Genomic DNA, 18,676 nt, shown 5'->3' with positions numbered 1-18,676 from the left:
GATGGTCTGAAGTTTCATTTATGATGTGTCTAAATGTCGATTAGTATTTCAAAAATTTGTTTTGTACTTGGAAATGTATATTCAGTCTAAGGACTCGTATATTCTTTATTTCTGGAGAATTCACCATTATTACTTTAAATATAATCTCTCCTCTATTCCTTCTTTTTCAGGAGTACTTTTTACATGTATGCTGGGAATTCTGAATGTGTCCTCCAAATAATCCTTTCACTTATATTTATTTTTCAGCCTGATTTTTAGGTGAATTTTTAATATTATTTCTCAGTTCTATGATTATGTCTTCAAGTGTACCCAGTTTAAAGTTTGTTTCATCTGTTGATGTTTTGTTTTATTTTGCTTATTTCAGAGACTACATTTTTCATTTCCAGGATTTCTAGTTAGTCATTTTTTATATCCACTTGTTCTTGTTTCATATTTCATTTTTTAAAATCAACTTTAATGAAACTAATTGATATAAAAAAAACTGCACATATTTATACCATTCACTGAGTTTTAAACATATGCACTTGTGCAACTATCATCACACTCAAGGTACTAAACATAACAGTCATATCTAAAAGTTCTCTCGTGCCTCCTTGTGTTTTTGTTTGTTTTGGGTTTCTTCTTGTTTTTGTTCTTTTTTTTGTGGTAAGAATACTTAACAGGAGATCTATCCTCTTAACAAAACATTTAAGTGCACAATACAGTATTGTTAACTGTAGCCAGTATGTCATACAGCAGATCTCTAGAACTTATTCATCTCGCATAAATGAAACTTTATAACCATTAAACAGTTCTCCATTTCCCCTCCTCTGCCCAGGCCATGGCAACCATCATCACACTCTCTACTTCTGTAAATTTGACTATTTTAGATACCTCACCAAAGTGGCATCCTGCAATATTTGTCCTTCTGTAACTATCTTATTTCTCTTAGTGTAATGTCCTCCAGGTTCATTTACGCTGTAGCATACAGCAGAATTTCCTTCTTTTTTTAAAGGGCTCTGTACCTAATTCGGCGATAGTTTTTATCATGAAAAGAAAGTGCTGCATTTTGTCAAATGGTTTGTCTGCATCTATTGAGATAACGATGTGATTTTTTAAATCTTTTATTCAATGTGATGTATCACATTAAATGATATGTATATATTAAATCACTCTTGTATTCTTGAATAAATCTCACTTGGTAATGTATAATCCTTTTAATGTGTTAATAAATTCAATTTGTTACCATTTTGTTGAGGATTTTTACACGTATGTTCATCAGGGACAGGGGCCTGTAATTTTCTTCTGTCTGGCTTTGGTATTAGGGTAATGTTTCTCATGAAATCAATTGGTAGTTTTCCTGCCTCTTCAATTTTTTTTGGAAGAGTCTGAAAAGTACTGGCATTAATTCTTCTTTAAATATTTGGGAGAATTCACCAGTGAAGCCATCTGGTTCTGGGCTCTGTCTGACTGGAGGTTTTTGATAACTGATTCAAGCTCCTTACTTGTTACTGGTCTGTTCATATTTTTATTTCTTTATGATTTAGTCTTGAGAAGTTGTATGTTTCTAGGAATTTACCCATTTCTTCTAGTTTATCTAATTCGTTGCTGTGTAATTGATATATCTCTATTAAAAGATTCTTCATTGCTCTTTTTGTGGATACCCCCCCCCCTTTTCTCACCTGCTGGTTTCCCTATTATTTTTGTTTTCATTTGGAATGTTTTCATCTCTGTGTTGACTTCCTTGTCTTTCTTAATTGTCTTAATTGTATTTTGAAATATTATCTTCAGATTTATCCTGGGTGGTTGTTGTCTTGTTTTTGTGGGTTTGCTTTTTTTCCCTTTCTGCACTGATTATTCTTCATTTAGAAGCCAGTCCCCAGCTCTCAATCTGATATCCATCTTATCTTGGCAGGCTGCCAGGACAAAGCAAATCCAGCCATCCAGCTGGATCAGATAGTGAGGGTCAGGTACTGGCTGGGAGGCTGCACAGTATCTGCTCCCTGTGAATACTGCCACAGACAGTGGTCAGTCTAGCCCTTTTTGTCTTTCCCAGCTGCAAGAAAACCACGCTCTAACCTTTAGTTTGTGGCATTGACCTGACTCTGACCCCAGCACTTGAGACCACTGTTTCTCACCTTCGCTCTACTTTGCTTTCCTGAACCATTCTGCTCTACAGAAATACTTATTTGCTTTGCGTTTAGAGTGGAGAGTGGGGCTGGAGGTGGGGGAGGTCCCAATTGTATAAACTTTTGTCTAGACTGCTGATTATACCCTTTATAGATTAAAAAAACTTATTTACAAGGTGAAGATATTTGCCAAGTAAAACAAATATTTTTTTCCTGGCTTGTGATTGAGAGGTTAGTAAAATAACATTTATGAATGCCTACTCTATGCCAGACACAATACTTGGTGTTCTACATGACTTATTTGGTCCCCATCAAAATTCCCTGTTGATCAATGATCACATTGTGATCAATGATCACATTGCTAGTATGTGGGAGACCTCTTGGGATTCAATCCAAGTGTAAACTCCCTGAGAGCATAACTTATTTCATTTGCTGCCCTATTCCCAGGACTTAAAACAATTCCTGGCATATAGTAAGTGCTCATTAATATTTAATGAATAAATGGATGTTTCTTCTGTGTTCTTTCTGCAATTGTTTTTATTCATATGTCTGGATCTCAATGTAAAACACTCGATCACTAGCCTATTCACAAAAAGTTCTTCAGCATAGGAACCTCTTTTCTTTGCCTTGTTCTCTTTTCTGTTTTCTCTCTTACTTGCCTGACACTACCATGCTTCCCTGAAAATAAGATCTAGCCAGACCATTAGCTCTAATGCATCTTTTGGAGCAAAAATTAATGTAGGACCCGGTATTATATTATATTATATTATATTATATTATATTTTATTATACCCGATATTATATTATATTATATTTATCATATTATATAAGACCGGGTCTTACATTAAAATAAGACTGGGTCTTATATTAATTTTTGCTCCAAAAGACGTGTTAAAGCTGACGGTCTGACTAGGTCTTATTCTTGGGGAAACACTGTAGACATTCAGTGGGTGAATGTCTCTACATTTTTCCTGAAGCTCACATCTCTTTTGCCAATAAACTAGAATTGGAACTAAAATTTTTACACGCACAGGTTAATTCCCCACAGCTGACATTCTCCGACTTTCCCAGGTCCCATTTCACAACCTCACAATATCTCGTGTTTACCTCAACCAACTCACTTGCTGCAGTGGTGGACAAGGCAATGAAGCTATGACTGGGCAATTTGGATAATGTCCCCTTCCCCACTCCAAGTTCTGACTGTCAAATTATCTTGGCTGAGTATATTTAAAAGCCACTTTGGTTCCATTTTAAATTATAGCTCCAGATGGAGCTGAAATATAAATTACGCTTTAAAATGTAGTTATTATTCACCCTCCCCCTCTTTTTAGTGACACACTGACTGATATTAGGAAGTAATTTGGCTGATGAATTAGTATGTATGTGGGTATGATCGCTCAGCACAGCTTGACAAAAGTAGGACCAATCACAGTTCTCACTCACTGCAACTGCAAAGCAATTAAGACAGGAGAAAAACCACGCATCCTAAATCTGTGTGCTACAAGAAATGCACCAGTACTTGACAGAGCCTGTAAAGAGCTTTGCATGGTTCATGATACACCTACCCCTACTGTTGCAATGATTTCTCAAGATTCAATCCATGTTAACTGCAAGACTTGAAATGACTCGAAATATCCTCATCATGGAAGATGGAGAGTAAAAAGGAGCTCAACTGCAAAGTCAAGGAAATTACCTCACAATTCTTGTTAGTCGTTGGTCCAAATGGGGAGCAGGAAAGGCAACTGATGGCTCCTGTATGCCAATTACCAGTGAATTTTTTTTTTTAACAAAGGAAGAAATGAAGAACATGGAATAAGTTCTTGAGAAGTTTGAAACTATACTTGATTATTTAGCCGTTTTTAATTTATTTATTTTATTTTTTTTAAAGATTTTATTGGGGAAGGGGAACAAGACTTTATTGGGGAACAGTGTGTACTTCCAGGACCTTTTTCCAAGTCAAGTTGTTGTCCCTTCAATCTTAGTTGTGGAGGGTGCCATTCAGCTTCAAGTTGTCCTTTCAGTCTTAGTTGTGGAGGGCGCAGCTCAGCTCCAGGTCCAGCCGCCACCACTAGTTGCAGGGGGCACAGCCCACCATCCCTTGCAGGAGTCGAAATCAGCAACCTTGTGGTTGAGAGGACGTGCTCCAAACAACTGAGCCATCCAGGAGCTCAGCGGCAGCTCAGCTCAAGGTGCCGTGTCCAATCTTAGTTGCAGGGGGCGCTGCCCACCATCCCCTGCGGGGCTCCAGGAATCGAACTAGCAACCTTGTGGTTGAGAGCCCACTGCCCCATGTGGGAATCGAACCGGCAGCCCTTCAGAGTTAGGAGCATGGAGCTCTAACTGCCTGAGCCACTGGGCTGGCCCACCAGTGAATTTTTAACTCCTTCTTTTCATTTAACCTCTGCAACTATTTAGCAATGGAGAGGCACTGCCTCCACACCCATGCACACAGTGGAACTGGAAATAGCCATAGAGATCAGTTCATTCTTCAACCTGACTATGCATTAGAGTGTGATCAAAATGCAGTCCTTGGATCAACTGCTTCAGAATTACAAGGAGTCTGTTAAACGTGCAGCACCTTGGACTTCACATCTAGAGGTTGCGACTGTAAACAAGCACTTCAGGGAAATTTGGGGAGCCGATCCACGGATAACATTTAGAACCCCTTTAAGAGTTCTGGTCATTTTACAGATGAGGAAATGGGCCAGGGGAAACATGATGGAATCACTTGGGGAGTTTTGCAGAATATGCTAGACAAACCAAGACAAGTTGAGGCTACGCTGTGGCAAAACCCCCTTAATCTCAGCGGTGTAAACAACCAAAGTTTATTTCTTGCTCACAACCATGGTCTATCATGAGTCCCAGTTGTTCTTCAATGTAAGCAGAGGGGGCCTCATCTCCACATGTGCTTTTGTAATTGCAAATGCAGGAACAATGGAGAAAGGCAACCCATGCACAAGCTTTTAAAGACCTCATATAAATACTACTAAAGAAACAATGTCATCATTGGCCCAGGGAATCAGACAGACTTGTGTTCACATCGTCCTGCTCCCTTTCTAGACTGTGACTGGACAAATTCATTAACTTCTTTGAGTCTCTGCTTATCTTTAAACTGAGGACGATAATACTATTTCTAATGGTTGTCATGAGGCTTATAGTGGGCATTCATATTTGTCATTGTTAGCACATTAGGGATAAACAGGTATCATGGAAGGAAAAAAAGCTCATGGAAGAGACACCCTCCTTTTACACAACATTCTTTTTCTGCCCCTCAATCACTCTCTTTGCTCGATTTGAAGTTCTTTCTTTTCATCACCTTATCTCTCCTGCATCCGATAGTTCCTACAAGACCTGGCTTTATTTTCCACATCCTTCTGCCATGAGAGACAATCAATCCATCAATCCGGAATAGCTATCAACTGTCAACCGTGCGACAGGCACTGTGTTTGGTGCTGGAGGAAACAGACATTAAAAGATATGTCCCATGTTCTTGAGGTATCTATAATCCGGAGGGGGAGCAAAGATAAAAGCAAAATGAAATAATACTCTAGTGGAGGTCATGGTATCCGTGATGCAATGAGAACATGGAGAGTGGCACTCAGTTTGTGTAACAGTCTTTCCCAAGAACAGGACCAGAGGAGAGGGCATCCCAGGAAGAGGACAGCCTGTGCAAAGACAGGGAGGCACACGCATGGGGATTATAGTGACTGCAAATCAGGAAATATGGCTAGTCCGGAAAATGTGAATGATGGGATAGGTATTGGGGGCTTTGGGGAGCATTGTTAGGATAAATAAATGGCACAATCTTAAAGATCCATCAGTGTATACATGTTTGGTTTAGATATTTTCCCCCTGTAGGCAAAAGAGAAGCACTGACGAAGTCTGACCGACCAGGGGTACAATAGGACCAGGTTGGCATTTAAAAAATAATACTCTGGCGGGAAACTGGGGGAAAGAGTGTGAAGATGGTCTATGAAAGAAAGAGATGAAGGCAGCCTCAAGGAAAGCAGTACCAGCGTAGGGAAGTAGATTGGGAGGGATATAAGAGGTAAAGCAACACTGACTGAGTGATGGGGGCTTAGGAATATCTGAAGCATCCGAGATGATGCAGATTTCAGGCCTAGAAATGGGGTGAAGGGTAGCAGATTCTCTGAGATAAAGAAAATAGGAGCTGCAGGTCACGGGAAGTAAGACTGTGTGTGATGGCGGAATGCAGGGGCTGGAGTCTGATGAATCCTTAGAGGTTTATCCATCTGTTAATTACACGTCTATAACACAAGTCATTGTTTAAATCATGGGGCATGTATTTACATGTGAACACAACCTTATTTGTGATTAATGTTTGCCATAGTATTTATTGCCTTTCTAGCAATTGTGCAAGCTTCTTGAAAGCAGAAACATTAATTTAAACTTCAACTTAGATCCCACAGTTCACTTAGCACAATACTTTGAGCTTAGCAAGTTCTCATAAAATATTCATGAGACAAAAATATATGAAATCTGGATTTTCTGGTTTTGTTCATCTACCATCTCACTATTAGCATGATTTCTACCTTTCCTTTTTTCTTGCCCTCCATCATGTTGAGGTTCTCTTGTGTCTAAAACGTTCACTTCCATAGAGTTTATAGCACTTTCTCTCGCATCTAAATCCCTACAATATTTTAAACCAACATTTAAAATGACATCCATTGTTCCTATTCACATATTTAACTATTTTATTTGGCCCTTTGAAAGTTCTTTCTGTTTCCTTGGAACTTGTCTCCTCCCTCTTCTTTCCTTGTGGTCTTTTTAAATCCTCTCCCACTCATTTTCATTTTCTTTGTCAGACTTCCCAATCTACCATTTTCCTCCTTCTAAGTAGACCCTTTCTCCCTTTCAAGTTTACATTTCTTTACGAGCACTGTGTTTCTCCCATCTGTTTAGTTTACTTAGATGTAGCACCATCAGTCTCTCACGTTTCATTTCTTTTATTTATTATACTTTCTATTCTAACTTTGAAATTCATGATGTATAAAATGAATATGCTGTGAAGGAAACAGAGGCAGCGCCTGACAGCTGCAGAAATAAAACGGCTCTTCAGGCCGGGTCCTCCCTCCCTAAACTGCAGTGCAGGGCACGAGAGCTCTGCTGTGTTGACTCTCTGTCTCTCCTTTTTTCAAGTCTCTCTCGGTGTAAAATGTTTTCTAGAGAAATCCAAACATACTCTAGAGAAAATTGAAATCTGGCCTTGGTTTTACAATCAGTCAACTAAGGAACACTGCTCAATATCCGTGTGGCTGTTTCCCTGTCTCCTTGTCTCAAAAGGTGTCCTAATTAATGAATAAACGAGATGGAGACAGACCTGGAAGAAAGGCACTCTGCAAACAAAAGATATTACTGTTCAATGTTCCCCTTTCACTGCTCCTCAAACAAACCTGGCCTTCTTTTTATCATTTTGTTTCATTATCAAATACAGAGAAAAGCCAAGAACTGGGAAAATAAGTAAGGAAATAGTACAGAGTACTGAGAAGTGTAAAAATGAACAAGGTACTAGAAATAGTCACAAAAGAACAATGCTGCACAGAGACTATCCCTGGAACTGTGGCCAGTTTTAACAAGTCTGTATCTGGGAATAGTTAAGAAATTTTCTCTCCAAGATGAGAAAAATTCAGTGCGATTATTAATTTCATTCAAATATTTACATAAACAGCAATTACATTACAGTCCTGTTTTACTGATCGCTAACTACTCATTGGAGAAGGATTAAGACTTCCTTTGTCTCTGTGACAGCTAAAAAGACAGCATTTCTGATGGTTCTGTGCTAAGCAATAATAGAATTCCATCCACAAAGCGACATTTACCCCAATGTATTAAGAGTATACTTATTATCACTGTGGAAGCTATAAAGATACAGATATTCACTTGTGGTTGAGTTCGCGGGCTCTAGAGTCAGAGAGATGTGTCTGGAAACATCTCTATAGCCACATTTTGGCAACCTATTTACTTGTTTCTGTCTGTGTCTCTAATCTGCAAAATTGGATTGGTAACATCTAACTCCTAAAGATTAAATTTGAATCTGTTTGATTTATGCTTGTGGGTTTCTGGGGTGAGGCATATATGCTCCTTTGCTATATCATCTCTGACAATGAAGTTTGCAAACTCATCCTAGAAAAACTGCCCCATACCTCATTGCTGCATACCACTATGGTCACCTTCAAAGTACTCCCCTTGGGAAGCTATGCACTGAGGTCACTGCCTAGTCCACCCCTCAAAGCAATTTTGGAACTCCTTTTCTGGAATGGCTATCAGAGCTGTCATCATATTACATTTGATGTCCTGAATGTCATCAAAATATCTTCCTTTCAATGTTTCCTTTATCTTTGGGTAAAGAAAGAAGTCATTGGGGGCCAGATGAGGTGAGTAGGGAGGGTGTCCCAATATAGTCATTTGTTTACTGGCTAAAAACTCCCTCACAGACAGTGTCATGTGAGCTCATGCATTGTCGTGATGCAAGAGCCATGAATTGTTGGTGAAAAGTTTAGGTTGTTTTCATCTTTTTTTTCATGCAGACTTTTCAGTACTTCCAAATAGTAAACTTGGTTAACTATTTTTCCTGTTGGTACAAATTCATAGTGAATAATCCCTCTGATATCAAAAAAGGTAAGCAACATCGTTTTGACTCTTGATTTGGACTGACAGAATGTTTTTAGTTGTGGAGAATTGGCTGACATCCATTGTGCAATTTGCTGCTTTGTTTCATGGTCGTATTGGTACACCCATGTTTCATCACCAGGGATGACATGGCCCAAAACATCATCTTGCTTCTACAAAAGGTCTTGACAAACTTCCACTCTCCTTTGCTTTTATTCATCAGTGAGCTCCTTCAGGACCATTTGTGCACACACCTTTCTCATGCCCAAATTTTCAGTTAAGATTTTCCCACCTCTTTCTCTGTCGATGTTTACCTGGTGTGCTATGCTTCTCACAGCCCATGATTTTGACACAAAATTTGATGAATTTTTGCAATGTTTTTGTCAGTTCTGCTTATTACTGGCCACCCTGACCTCTCTTCATCAGTGACGCATTCTCTCCCCTCAGAAAAGCGTTTAACCCATTTGTACACTGCCATTTTCTTGATGGCATTATCTCCATAAACTTGGATTATCATATCCTTGATTTCACTTCCACTCTTGCCAAGTTTAACAAGAAAGTTTGTGTTTGTTCATTGCTCTAATTCAAGCTCAGACATTCTCGCGATGGCACACAAAAACCCTCAACAACAATAATGAACGCCACTCAGCAAGATACCACCACATCTCGACACGAACACAGCTGTGAGACACTGATATACCAAAAGTATATCAGCTTACCGAGCTGTTTGTACAGTGCTGCCAACGTAAGCGCATGGTGGCAAGTTCATGAATTGTCAGACTAATAAGACATCATTTCCATGAAAAACAAAGTTCTAAGGTCTCTTCCAACTAGGAGATATTAGGATGCCTACCTAATGCCACGACCCAGCGTGAGTACTCAGGCACAGGCATGAAGGGAAGAGGCAACATATCCTGACAAGCTGATATGACCACTGTACAGCTGGGACTCTGGGACATTCAGTAAATGACATGCATATAAGAAGACCACTACTTCAGTTCTCACAGGCTGCTAATGGAGAAAATAAAACGGAATAAGCATTATTAAGAGTCCAGTCACTTTACAACAGAATCGGGAGGCTTTAAGGAAGTGGAGCCTGGGCACACCTTGCTATTAAGTTGGTAAACATGTTACAAAACTCAGGTCAAGGCTGAGTCATAAACATCTTGGAACAACAACTGCTGTATGGACTTCTATGGACTTTAACTCCTCCTTGCAGTTTACTCCTCCCACTCTCGGACAATGGAACTAACCAATCCCTGTTAACCTAGCCAGCAATAGTCATTTGCATGAAGGAATTACATCCTGTGGTTTTCACCTTTACAAACCCTACATTTCTTTGTTCTCTCCAGAGCCCAGTCTGGGTTGTTACCTGAATCTATGTCTTCTGGATTGCAATCCTTTCGCTCATATCAAAGCTTTTGTTCTGTATTATATTCTGAACCTCTTCTTCGGTTATCAAGGCCCATCACCCATAATTAAATCACTGCCATTTTCTGCCTTAATGCCATTGTGTAACATGAGGTCAATTGAGGAAACAGCCAAGCTACACCTCTTCTGTGGTTTGACTTGTTTAAAGCATCATCATGACGAGAAATGCCTGAATTTATAAATGATTACCATGCCACACTTTATGAAACTCTTCAAAATAGAGGGTATTTAAAAGTAACAGATAGAAAAAACAAAAAACAAAATTGTTAAAGCATAAATTACGAGTTCTGACAGAACCCAAGTTCAAGTCCAGTTTCCACACATCCATGTTGTTTTTGCTGAGTCACCTGTCTTTGAGCATCAATCTCCTCAAATGTAAAGTAAGAATGATAGAATATAGGTGATTGTCTTGTTGGTTTGTCATGAAGATTAAATAAGGTAATTTAGGTAAAGAAGCCGTCCTGGAACAAAAGCATGATTTGCTAAGTCCCTTCCCCCACCCTTTGAACATTACATTGAAAAACCACTTAGGGTCTCTCGTCATTGATGCCACATTTTGACTTGAGATGGAATTAAAGTAAGGGCTAAGGCCAGTCTATACAAACAACTCAATAACAAGTAGGAAAAAGAAGGAAAAAAAATCAGTCAATAAATCATTATTTGTGGGTTCTAGATCACGTAGATTTATTGTTTTTATGAAGCAAAACCGACTTTTTGTTTTACTTGAATCTTCAGTTGCTCTATTACTGTGTGTGTAGAAGCATAATATTCTCCAGTTTGGTAATCTGAAAGTTATAAAAATTGATCTGCATCCATGTCAAAGTAAGCCTCTACTTAAATTTTATACCCTCCAAAGGCCCATATTTAACAACAACAACAACAACAAAAATGTCTGCTCATTGTAAGCAGTTAAAATAATATTCTTTGAGTTTAATTAGCAGTTGCTTGAATGATTAAATATGCATTCAGAGTAGCCCAAAAAATGAAATCATGCTATTTTACTAGGAAAAGACCTTTGTTAACATTATTTGAGTTTTAACAAATGAGTTGATTATAAAGAAAAGAAAGAGGAACACAGTTCACCAAATGCCAGGCCCCTGGTGTCTCCACAGACCTAATGTACTCTTGTCATAACATCTTGAAAAAAAACAGTGACTGCATTTCTTAGCAAGAATGTACTTTCTAGTTAATGAGTCATGCACTGAACTCACTGCTTTTTATTTATTTATTTTTCTCTTTCAAAGAATTTGTATTCATGTTCTCTGAAAATTATGAAAGATAATCAAAGAGCCTGGGTTTACATGTGGACAAAGTAGCACAAATGACATGCAATCATGGCCTAAGTTTGTTTAACCAGTTGAATTTCTCATTTTCTCTGCTGTAAGTAAGGACACATGCTGAGACTGCCCGAGAAGTATTACAAGGTAGCAGGGGTCCAGGTATGACCCACGATGTGCTTATGATAGGATCCGGCTAGGTCTAGGGGACCCTAGGACCAGGGGAGGTGGAAAGAGAAGACCATCCTGTATGCTAGATGGAGTACATGTCTTCAAAGGGGGGTGGGGTGGGCATAGATTAGAGCTCTTGTCTGAAACTCACATTTGTCATCTAGGGGCAGGCAAGAGAGGGGAGGATTAGTCTCACACAGAATTTGTAAAGCAAAACCAACCAAACCAAAAACAACCGACTGTGCCTGATGTTCTCACTAGAAATTCTATAAGAATATGGGGACTCAGAACAACGTTTGACAAAACGGGGTGAGGAGTTCTTTCCTGCCTCCACGGACTACTTACTAGGGGGGCTCAAAGCAAGGAGAGGTCCCTAGGGGAGCCTGCAGCTGGGTGGTTGCCCCTGGAAGCAGACAGCCAGCAGGGGCAGGAGGCAGAGGCCAGTTTCTTTACCAGCTCTGCAGGTAGTAACCCTGGCCGAGTCAAAGGCGACTTTGCATTAGCTCACATGAATGTCCCTCAGAGATCCCCAGATTGGTGGCCATCTTCTGAGAGGGGCTGCAGGACCCATGGTATTATCATTATGGTGATTGTATTTTAACCCAGACTGGTATAACCTTCTGGGTTTATACTGCACCAGCTGTGGAGTCAACACATTTGAGGAGACTCAGCCTGCCCCTCATACTGTATGCCGGCCACTGTTCCTAGTAAGTGTTTGATGAATGCTTTCTTATGTAATTCTCACAACAAGCCCGTTACTATCCCAACCTCACACATGAAAAAACAGAAACACTGAGAGTTTAAGGAGCTTGCCCAAGTCACAGAGTTTAAGTAGTAAATCCAGGATTAAAGCAGAAAGCTTTGTACCAAGGTCTGTCCTCCTACCAGCACATGCCACTTATCATGCCTGGCACAGAGAAGGTGCTCATTAAATGTTTGCTAATTCAAATCAAATCGTTTTACTAAGCAATTAAAAATGTATTGAGTTTATCCTTTTGGACTTACTGACTACACTTAAAAGCAAACAGAAGAATGCTTAGAAGTATACCTAAATGAAATAAAATCTGTAGTCAGAACATGGTACAGTAATTTACAAGATTTTCTGATTAACCAAGGAAAATTACTTCATGCTTCCAACATCTTCTTATCCCATGAGGAAACTAAATTTCCAGGAGGTCTTGTGACCCACACCAAGCCCCAGAGCTGATAAAGAATTATCAACAGTTTGGGCTAGATGCCAGGACTCCTTGGTCCTCTAGTTCTTTCCCTGGTATTACATTGTGGCCTCATCTCGGAGGAAGGGACTGTGCTAAAGCAGATATTCCCTACAGATTAACAACTTGAACTACAAGATCTCAAGCACTGTGCTTCTTTCCTTCTTCTCATCTAGCTGACAGATAGAGAACAAGTCTGATTGAACACACCATCTAATGGTTCTAGTTAATCATACTGAGAATCAACCAACATTAACCATTAAGGAGAAAAATGGACAAAACCCAATGTATAATCACCCTGACTTCAAGCCCAAAGTATCACCACTCATTTAGCTCTGAGCCAGGCAATTCCAGAGTGATAACGATGGACAGTTAAATAAATCAGGAAATCTACCAGCCTGCTGTCCAGGTTCACTTACCTTGTTGTGTAGGATGATAGGCAGGGGCAGTAAAATCAACAGAGTGAAAACTATGAGGAGAAACCGGCGATAAACCAAAATGTAACTGAAGAGGTTCATTGTCCTGACTGGCTGCCTTTGAGAGTGTTCCCCAAACAAGGCGTATGTTAAATACCAGCCTGGATTAATATTTCTCTAGGTCATCATCTCCACTCACTGCCCTAGACTGACCAACGTGAGTTAAAATTAAATCTGGATCTTTATTGTTTTACTGTCACAATTAACATGGAGAGATAAGCGCAAGAATGTTGGTGACAAATCAAAGCCATTTGCGGGTATGGCTTTTGAAAAACGGTTCTTTCCCTATTTTCTGTGTTCACATTAACTGAAATATAGACCGGCCAAGTTGAGGAGAAGACAAAATAGTAATGTTGGTTGACTTTGCCCACAATGAAGCCCCTCCAGCCCTTTCGATGTTCCCTGATTTCTGGGCTCCCTAACAGGGGTAGTTATCACACTTGCCTTGAGCGAGTCTCCACTGGTTCTTCTACGTACCCTTTCTAAGGAAGCACATTTTCGATGTGTGAATGGAAACAGTAGGAATTTCCATGTATGGCAGTGTGAAAGGGAAAGCTTTGGGTTCAGAGGGATTTTTCTGGGGCTTCTCACGTAAGTATTGGAGCTGCTTTCTATGCCATCTATGTAAAGTTTGACTCAGAGAACCCCTGACTTCTCTCATTCAGGAATCCTCTGCTCTCAGCCAGAAGGTAAATAATGCTGCTTCTGACACTGAGCAGCATTTTCCTCCCTGATAACGTACTCAATTGCACGATGATTTCTTCACTGTTTGAAACCAAAGTTCTGTGTATTTCCTGGACTCTGTTGCTTCTTTTGATAAGAAACCAAAAGTTATGTATGATAAAGCCATATAGGAGTCTGCCCCACAAGACTTTTGCAGGATTGAGTTGATACTATTGTGCTGATATGACTAGGTAGTTACCACGGAATCTGCAGAGATGACCCATTGGGGCCATCCACATGTGTGTGTGTAGATGGGAATTGTTCTGACAGTGATATGGAGGATGTATTCTGAAACTCCTCAGGGCTAGAGACTCTGGTTTGTTTCTCATTGGGTTGTAAATTAATCATCCAATAAACCTGAACTAAGTAACTACTATGCACGCAGGTATAAACAAAACATACTTCCTTCCATAATTTATAGTCCACTCTTTTAGGCCCAAATTACTTTTTATCTAATCTATGCTTAGCATTTAAACCTTATTTCTAATACCATGCTAATGTAACTGCTTTCTTTTCCTGTCAAGAAAAATCATTCTTTCATTAACACTCACTGTATTTTTAATGTCAATGAAAAAGCATTTTTTTCCTCTGAAAGTATAAATTTCTAAAGACAATATCACCTATAGTAATTCAGGAAAATCAGAATAGTAAACAGAAAAAGTCTCCAAACCAGAAAGGCACATTATCTCTTGAATTTCTCAAATGAAAGAGAGGGTAATTATAAATCATAATAGTAATAAATAGTAAGAAATAATAAATAGGCAGTAATAATAAATAGTGTTTAAAAACACATTAGAGGAACTGAGTTACTTAAAACAATTTCAATACCTATTTTTTCCTATATAACAGTTCATTGCTTTTTTTTCCTGTTTTTACTATTTTTTTAAGAAACCATTTCTGTTCTCAGAAGCCACCTGCTGAGAACATTTAAGCCTCACTTTCTCTTTTGAGAAGATTTTACTTTGTGACATGACATCAAAAATAAAAAGGCATTTGCGTGACATTTAATGAAAATGAGGAATTTACCATGCAGGGAGCAATAGTACTCAAATCAGACAGAGGTTATAAGAAAAATACTTGACATTTATCAGTGCCTCCTTTCTCTGTCTTATTTTCCTTCTTCTGGTGCTCATTTCTCACCTGACGAAGGCTTATAGCACCCTTCTATTAAGGGCTGAGGCTCTAGCCAGCTCGATGTTCTGTGGGTGCCCCTTATTACAAGATGATTCCAGTTTCTCTTTATGTCTAACAAATCTCCTGTGTCTTAGCAGTATCCTCTCCACTGTCACAGAGAGAAAAGATCTGAAAAGTAATTCTCACTAAACATGAATGACTGATAGGTGCTGAATAGCTCAGGAAGAGTCACCAGGGAATGAAACTCTAACAGGACACTTAAGGTCCCATGGAAACATATCTTAGGGTGTCCTTCAAATTACATCACATTGCTAATCAGTTTCACAATTAAATTTCACCTCTTCTTTGTAAAAAAAACAAACGTATCTCTTAATAGATCACAATTGTGCTGTTTTATCTACCTGACCTAAAATGCATCACACCATTGTGTAATCATCAATTAGTCCATTTAAAACATGTTCTTGACAGCTATAAAAAAAATTACAAATATTGTTTATTCATTCACAGATATCTATTATGTACCAGGGAGTTTACATTGACCACGTCAATTAACCTTCAAAACCCAATACAAGGTGTGTCTGAATGTACTGTTATTATTATTTCTATTTTACAGATTGGGAAAATGAAATTCAAAGAGGCCAAGTAAAATGTATAAGGTATAAGTGGTATAACAGCAATTCAAATCCAGTTCTTTCTGGCTCCTAAGGCAATGCTTTGTTTTGTTTGTTTTGTTTTGGGTTTTTTTTTTTTTTGCACTATGTCTATGTCTACTATAATGACTATTAACTTGATGAAAAACCCTAAGTCATCACACTTAGAGGTTGTGTACAGGCACAGGATTTGGTTGGCTTAGGAATTATTGCTCTAAATCTTGCGTTTTGTATGTCCATTGAACCTTGTAATTAAACATAACTTATGTGAAACTCAGGTTCAGGCATAAAGAGAAAAAAAGGCTCCTTCATTTACATTCTGGTTACCTTCATAAAGAAGTTAGATTGTCCAAGAAGCTTAAAGTGTGTGGACAATCAACATGAGGGGAGTGGATATCAGCTTTTCTGGGGCTTCTCTCAGGCTTGTTTTCAAGTTGTCCTTTCTTATGCCACATTCACTCCTAAATTTGTGCTTTTTTTTCAGAACTTCCCCCTCTTCCAAGAATATGCTTCCCTTCTGTCTTTAAATCTCACCCACCCTTAAAGTTAGACTTTGTACTCATCTCAAATCTGCTGCTTTCTATAAATCCGTCCTGACAATTCCAGTACTTATTCAAACTCCCAATTCCTGACTTTCTGTGCACTCACCCAGGAGGCTCCTTGGTTCAACAGTATCCAGATAATCTGAGTGCTTGACAAAAATGCAAATTTTCTGGGACTCATCAAGATGACAGTGTAGACAAATGCTGTGCTTGCCTCCTTTCATGTCCACATCAAAATTACAACTAAACTACAGAACAAGCATCATTGAGAATCACCTGAAGTCCGACTGAACTGAAGTCCTACGACTAAAGACGTACAGAAGAAGCCACCTCAAGACTTGTAGGAGGGGTGGAGATGTGAAACAAGCTGGTCCCATATCCGAATATAGTGGTTAAAAATCTGCAGGGATAGCTCGGCTATGGAGATCCTACTGGAAAGGTAAGGGGTCTCACCCAAAACCAGGCTAACCAGCCCAGGGTTCCAGTGCTGGGGAGCGAAGTCCCTACAACTTCTGGCTGTGAAAACCAGTGGAGATTGTGGCTGAGTGAGATGGAGGATGACTGCATTCCCAGGTACTTCTCTTAAAGGGCTCATGCACAGACTTACTCGCTGATGGACTCAATCACTCTAGGTTCCAGCACTAAGGCAGCAGCTTGAAAGTGGCAAGGGACGTATGAGGAGAAACTGAATTGTCTGGCTCAAGGTGAGGGCTGGAAGGGAAGCTTTTTCCCAGACAGAAATACTGGCAGAGGCCATTGTTTCTTTGTTGAGTGCAACCCCCTCCCAGATGCACACACAGGTGGCCACCATAAGTAAGCTCCATCAACCTGGCTAATATGGATTGCCTTCCCCTAGTGATTCCCTGAGACCCCACCCCACCCAACTTGCAGGCCCACACAAGCCACTTGCAGTGGCTTTTCCATACAAACAGCCTGTCTTAGCTAATGCTGCATACTTTCCTAAAATCTCTCAAAGGTTCACAAACCATAAACAAGGAGCATCTGGCCTTGGCATGCCCTGTACCTCTTGCTAAGCAGCTCCAAGCCTGGCAGTAGCAGCAGCTGGCCTCAGTTCACAGCTTGGCCTCTCCCAGGCACCTCCAACCCCAGCAAGGGTGGCTGCCACTGGTGGATTGCTTTGTGGCTCATGCCAGGTGGCCACAGGCAGGTCACAAGCTGCAACTAAACATGGCCTGCAACAGGGCCCCTTCCAGGAGGAACGAGGGCACACATGCCTGGTCGCTGTTTCCAGACCCATCCAGAGCATCACTCAGCTGCCTGTACAGATGATACACCCCAATGGGCCACTGGGCAGGCACCAGAGTCCCGCTAATGTGAATCCTGCTCTGTAGGGCAGCCCCTGCACAACAGCTCCTGTACTGTAGTCACTGCCAGTCCTCACAACCAATCAGCCTGAGGGTGAGTCCCTCTCACTGACATGCAAACAGCAACGAAGGCTCAACTACAACAGGAGAGTGCACACAACCCACATAAAGGACACACGTGCAGAACACCTCTCAGGTGACCTGGGAGACTATGCCACTGGGCTCCACAGGACACCTACCACATATGGCCACTTTACTGAGACATAGCAGCTCTACCTAATACATAGAAACAAATGCAGGGAGGCAGCCAAGATGGAGAGACAACTAAACATGTCCCAAATGAAAATAACAGAACAAAGCTCCAGAAAAAAACAAACAACAAAAAACACTAAACCAAATTAAGACAAGTAATCTAACAGATGCAGAGTTCAAAACACTGGTTATAAGGATGCTCAGTGATCTCAGTGAGAACTTCAATAAAGAGATAGGAAACATAAAAACAGAGATAGAAAAAAGAACCAGTCAGAAATGAAGAATACATCACAGGGAATCAACATTAGATTAGACAAAGCACAGACTTGCATCAGTGATTAGGAAAACAAGTTAGCAGAAAACACCCAATCAGAAGAGCAAAAAGAAGAAATAATAATAATTTTAAAAATGAGGTTAATTTAAGGGGCCTGTATGACACCAAGCATACCAACATTCACATCATAGGGGCACCAGAAGGAGAAGAGAGAGGAAGGAATTAAAAACTTATTTGAAGAAATAATAACAGAAAACTTCCCTAACTTGGCAAAGAAAAGAGACATTCAAACCCAGGAAGCACAGAGAGTCCCAAACAAGGTGAACCCAAAGAGGACAACACCAAGACACATTATAATTAAAATGCCAAAGTTTAGAGATGAAGAGAGATTCTCAAAAGCAGCAAGAGAAAGGCAGGTAGTTACCTACAAGGGTGCCCCCATAAGTCAACAGAAACTTTATAGGCCACA

General features: G+C 39.9%; 1 protein-coding gene across 2 annotated transcripts in view; it reads right to left on the bottom strand.

The window, feature by feature from the left end:
• SLC13A1 (solute carrier family 13 member 1) overlaps positions 1-18,676 on the bottom strand; it is a 259,980-nt gene that overhangs the window by 71,480 nt on the left and 169,824 nt on the right. The window contains exon 1 of one of the 2 annotated variants that reach the window (XM_074315658.1): positions 13,251-13,374. The exons of the other annotated variant lie outside the window; for it this stretch is intronic. Coding sequence (XP_074171759.1) covers positions 13,251-13,349 — 99 coding nt within the window. The 5' untranslated portion in view covers positions 13,350-13,374. Of the gene's footprint in view, positions 1-13,250; positions 13,375-18,676 lie in introns of those variants that run through there. 2 annotated transcript variants of the gene reach the window in all.

Source organism: Rhinolophus sinicus, linkage group LG11 (assembly GCF_036562045.2).
Source record: "Rhinolophus sinicus isolate RSC01 linkage group LG11, ASM3656204v1, whole genome shotgun sequence".
Lineage (NCBI taxonomy): Eukaryota > Metazoa > Chordata > Mammalia > Chiroptera > Rhinolophidae > Rhinolophus > Rhinolophus sinicus.
The sequence above is the reverse complement of the archived record's forward strand: the minus strand, read 5'-3'. Positions and strand labels throughout refer to the sequence as shown.